This window comes from Arvicola amphibius, chromosome 1 (assembly GCF_903992535.2).
Source record: "Arvicola amphibius chromosome 1, mArvAmp1.2, whole genome shotgun sequence".
In the NCBI taxonomy this organism is placed as follows: Eukaryota; Metazoa; Chordata; class Mammalia; order Rodentia; family Cricetidae; genus Arvicola; species Arvicola amphibius.
Window position 1 is genome coordinate 163,041,266 of NC_052047.1, and position 5,063 is coordinate 163,046,328.

The 5,063-nt window shown below is 48.0% G+C and overlaps 1 protein-coding gene across 1 annotated transcript in view; it reads right to left on the bottom strand.

Moving 5' to 3' along the window:
- C1H9orf85 (chromosome 1 C9orf85 homolog) overlaps positions 1–4,474 on the bottom strand; it is a 54,300-nt gene extending 49,826 nt beyond the window's left edge. The window contains exon 1 of the mRNA XM_038317709.1: positions 4,134–4,474. Within this exon, the coding sequence (XP_038173637.1) occupies positions 4,134–4,235 (102 nt within the window). The 5' untranslated portion in view covers positions 4,236–4,474. The remainder of the gene's footprint in view (positions 1–4,133) is intronic.
- Positions 4,475–5,063: the final 589 nt, after the last annotated feature.

Sequence of the window (5,063 nt, forward strand, 5' to 3'; positions counted from 1 at the left end):
ATTACCTGTTCAAGTTGCAAAATAGCCCAGTGCTCTGGATTTTGTTTCTTTGTTTCACAGCATATTATCGCACACCTCTGGCTGATCTGGGACTCACAACATAGCCCAGCACAGCCTAGAAGTCATGGCGATCCCCCTGCCTCACTGAGGTCAGAAGTGCGCGTCTCAGTGCGAGATAAATTTACACTTTGCCCGCACCACAAAGTCAGATCCAGTGCATAGCATTTCCAAAGCATAAAATGGCACTGGAGACCTAAAAATATACAATTTGGGAAATGCTAACAAGAACAACGCTGATTGTACATATAAAAACAAAAACAGCAGTGTTTAGAGAATGGCATAGGCTCTTCCCGTTTTATTCAGTTAGCTACCCACCCACCCATCAGATCTTTATGGAGCCTTCCTTTCAGCAAAGACTCTGGACCTTGGTCGACTTCTCTTTAATAATCTTAGAGCCACAGGCACTGACAAATTTAAAAGGCTTTCGATTAATTTCAGTCACTTCTCCTAGCATCTAAGCTTCAGCTAAAGTAATGTAATATATTGCCCCTTCTTATCCCAAACCCTCAGCATCCAGCACAATGTTTGGTGACACTAAGTGTGGTCTCGTTATGTGGTTCAGGCTGGCGTTAGAGTCACAATCTTCCTGCCCTAGTCTCCAGAGTGCTGGGGAAGAGGCATAGACCACCACTCCTAGTTTTAGTTGTTTGTTTTTTATTTTTATACACATTAAATAACTGTGAAGAACTCAGTGTGTAATCACAGGAAACTGGTTAATTAAGTTACTCTACATTTGTATTATACAATGTTTTCTAATGATTAAGAACCATAAACTTAGCTGAGTGTAGTGACCCAGGTCCAGTAATTGAGAAGTGGAAGCAAGATAGTCTAGATTACCCAGTGGTTCTAGGCTAGTATACAGATTGCCCTGAGAGAACATATTTTTAAAAAAATAAGTTGTACTTTATTACATACATGCTATATCACACATAGATATCTACAACATACATATAACTGTTAACAGTGGCCACACTTGACCCGAGAAAAGTAATCTTTATGCTCTATAAACTTGTTACCATGCTTTTCAAAAGCACACACTTTTCTTAGGCTTTGAGCAATTTCAAATCCTCAAAGATTATCATATAATTATGCTTAGCCCATTCTCTCTCTCTCTCTCTCTCTCTCTCTCTCTCTCTCTCTCTCTCTCTCTCATCTTCTCCCTTGTCTTTCTTTTTTTTCTTTTCTTTTTTCTTTTTTTTGAGGCAGGGTCTCTCTACATATCCCTGGCTGTCCTGGAACTCAGTATATAGATCAAGTTGGCCTCAAACTCAGAGATCTGCCTGCCTCTGCCACACGTGAGTACTGGGATTAAAGGCATGTGCCACCACGCCTAGTGGCATTAGCAATTCTTCACACCCTCTTCCTACCATCATCTTAGAAAGACAGAAAGATGTGGTGTCTGATTTGTACAGTTCTGCTCAAGAGTTCCATTCATTCACTGATCCTTATTCTTTCCATTCTTTTAGTTAAAAGAAAACAATCTAAACAGTCCCAAAATCTCTGGAACTCTCCATTCATCCATTTCCTCGCACCTTCTCATATATCTCAGTGCCCTCTAGAAAAGCCACCATGCCTGGCTTTTGTATCGCTATTCCTTAAAACCATTTTTCTTTAGCGATCCGCACAAATACCTGGACAGTTAAGAGCAGACATAGTACTAACCTAGTATAATAGAGTAAAAATGGCAGAACCAGTGTGAGGTCTCTCTTCTGCTAAACCTGCCTTTATCTGCAGAGATAAAGAAACAGGGCACCAACAGCATGCCAAAGAAACAATTCTCCCTGGGCCGAGCTCATTGAACCAATGAGTTTAATTTTAATTACAGTCTCACAAAAACGGGCTATTTACAAGAACAAGGACAACTGGTGTGTGGCTACCCCACAAAGAAGCTGTCCCTCAGCATCCATCAACCACCCATGGACAGCTTCCATACACTCAGGGAGAGGCGATGCCTCCTAAGTCCCTCCCCACTCCACGACAGACCATTAATGGGCCCAATCCCGTGCAGGTGTCTCACGGGTAATCACAGGTGCCAAAGGTTCAAGAGGTCACTGGCCACGTCACTCCTGGAAGACAATGTTCCACAACACTAGTGTTATTTTCATTGCACACTATCTCCTTCCAGAAAAGGAAACAAAGATATCTAGACACAATCAATGATGCAGTCAATTTAGTGAGACTTAAGCCTCTTTTGATCTCTGCCTTTTTCAAGCCTGTGAGTAGCCTAATGGCATTGCTGATCAGTGACCATAAAAACGGGCCTCTTAAATCAGCTCAGAAAATGGGAGGTTACCAAGCCTGGTATGCACCGCTTTACTGTTAGAAAATCCTCACATAGAACTGAAAGGTCCTTGGGATGTTGACCTCTTTGCCATTGGAAGACTAGAGCAAGCTTCTATTCTCTTCTAGAACATATTCAAATAGGAAAGCGGATTATTTGCCTAGATCAACATCCCAATAAGAGTCTAGCATGGCTAGGCATGGTGGCACAAACCTCAGGAGACCGAGGCAGGAGAGTCACTGCAAGTTCGAGTCCTGCTTGCCTGGTCTACAGAGCGAGACTCTGTCTCAAAAGATTAAAAACAAGTAGAGGCGGTGTGGGAGTAGAGGGAAGGTTCCTAACACTCCATTTTCGTCTGGCCAGTCTTGAATTTAAAAACTGACTCTAATAGAGGGCTGAGACAACCTGGGCTCCCAGCTTCCTTCCTCTCGGGAAAGGACAGATTAGCCTATCTCATGATTCTATTCTAGTCTAGTCTCGTCTTCCTTTCAAGGCTCTCTAAGGATTGTACGCTGGCTACAGGGTCAGTGGGAGGAAATTACGCTCCACTACCCCCACAGCTGTGTGGGCCAAACTGTGAATTTATTTTTCTTTGCCAATGTCTACTCCATAATTTCTTCTAAAATACGGGGAAAGTAGGTGGTAGGTTTATGGAGGGATCCAGTGCCTGCTGGCCTAACGTGCTCTGAGGGCCTAACTGAAAATATTCTTCTTTACTCTTCTTCACTGGACTGCCTTTCCCTTTAGCCACTTACATCAAAATTTGTAATTACAGATCAATCTGCCTAATTACTGTCCAGATCACTCAGAGAACTACAAGCTCCACAAAGACAGCATCAATGTTTCTGAGCACTGCCCCCTTTGCCATGGGTATAGAGCCCTGAACATGAGAGATGCTTATTAAACATTTGAGACTCAAAGAAAGAGAAAAAGAGAGCACAGGCTGCTATAAAAAGATTGCTTTCTTCATGTTTTAAAATTAATCACCTGCTGACCACCTGCTATGTCCCAGACTACTTACGCCTTTATTTTGTTAGCTTCGAAATAATCCCACCAGATTTCTCATTTGAGGCTAAAGATAAATTACTCAATTACTCCAGAAACAAACTTAGGAAATCTGAACTCTTGCTCATGTAAATGTTAAGTTATCTCATATAAAGCTGGCCTCCAGGATTACTAAAGGCGATTATCCATCAGTTATGGGCACGGCGGTACCCATCCATAGAAAATCACTAGCTTCCATACCTCAAGTCTGAATTTTCTCCCCGTTTACACGAGTCCTGCTAAATTAGGGTACTATCTAAACAGCAAGCAACCATTTTCACACAAGCCAAACAGTTTGCTCTTACAATCTCAACAAAAACTGAAAGAACACATTGTTGGTGAGGTCACTGATGCCAAGACCGTACTCCCTACAAACCTACGGGCTTGGAGTTTTCGAAAAACCAGTCGCTGCACAGGCATAGAGGAGTGCAAAGAGACACTCGCGTGGGAATCTTCAGTTTCCTGCGGCAGGGGCGTGAACCACATGGGAGCATCCAAGGGCTCAACCGCCCCATTGGTACCTAGGTCCAATCTTGGTGCCACTAGTGAAATGTGCTGACCACAGGACGTATTCACGGACCGCAGCCAAGTCAAAGAAAGGGCGTGGGAAGAGGCTTTTAGACAGGACTGCACCGCAGCCAAGACTAACTGGGCTGCAATCCACGCTCGCCCTCGCCAACTCTTGTCATTTCCTCTCTCCCCTTCCAAGGACTTTTTCCTGGAATCAGTACGCCAGGCAGGAGCCTACCTTGGTCTGAACACTCTTATCGAACTTGTCATTTTTGAAGGTGAACGTATTCTGGTGCTTCTGAGGCCTGGACCGAGCCACGTTGCCTTTCTGGGAACTCATCACCAAATCGCAAGCACCTTCAGCCGGTGCAGCCTTGAGTTACACCGAAGAGGAAAGAAGTTCCCGCCCCAGGTTGAGACTACCGACAGTGACCCGGAAGAAGTTCTTCTACTCTTTCCGTCCCATCCCTCGGCTCGGCTCACGTGACTCATCACAGAGGTCACGCTCGGCGCTACGCATCCTCGACCACCCCCACCCCTTTCGCGGAAAACCTTCCCGAGACCCGAGGAGCAAGTCCGGCTTTTCTTCGAATCTAGACTTCTCCCAGTGGCCCGCACGCGGCTGTCCATCACGGCGGAGGGGCGGGGACCCTCAGTCCCTATTGGCTGTCCTTTTCCGCAGTCCCCGCCTCCTGCCGAGCGCTCCCAGCCTGTCCGCGGCTCGGGAGCGTAGCGACTCCGCTGCGCGGTTTGTGATTGGTGGAGGGTGGGCGAGGCCGGGGAGCCTGCCCGCCTGCAGTCCGGAGCCCGGGTCAGCTTCGGCGCCGTCCTCCTCCTCCTCCAGTCAGTGACCAGCTCCAGCCGGGCCGCGCGCCGCTCGCCCCCCGCGTCCCTCCCGCTCCCGCCGCGGCCGCGCGCTCCGCCGCCTGGCGGGCTTCGGAAGCGCCGAGGAAGGCGGGCTGCGGACAAGCCCAGGCCGGCCCTGCGGTGCGGACGGCGACCACGGCCGCGCGACACCTCAGGCCGGAGAGCCCCGGCGGCGGCCGCCCCTCGCGCCGGGGCCGTTAGTCAGCAGAACGCGAACGCGCGTGGAGGGGGGGGTGTCACACGAAGCGCGCCCGGCCACCGTAGCGCGCGTTCGCGTCCTCGCCGAGCCGGGCCGGGCCGG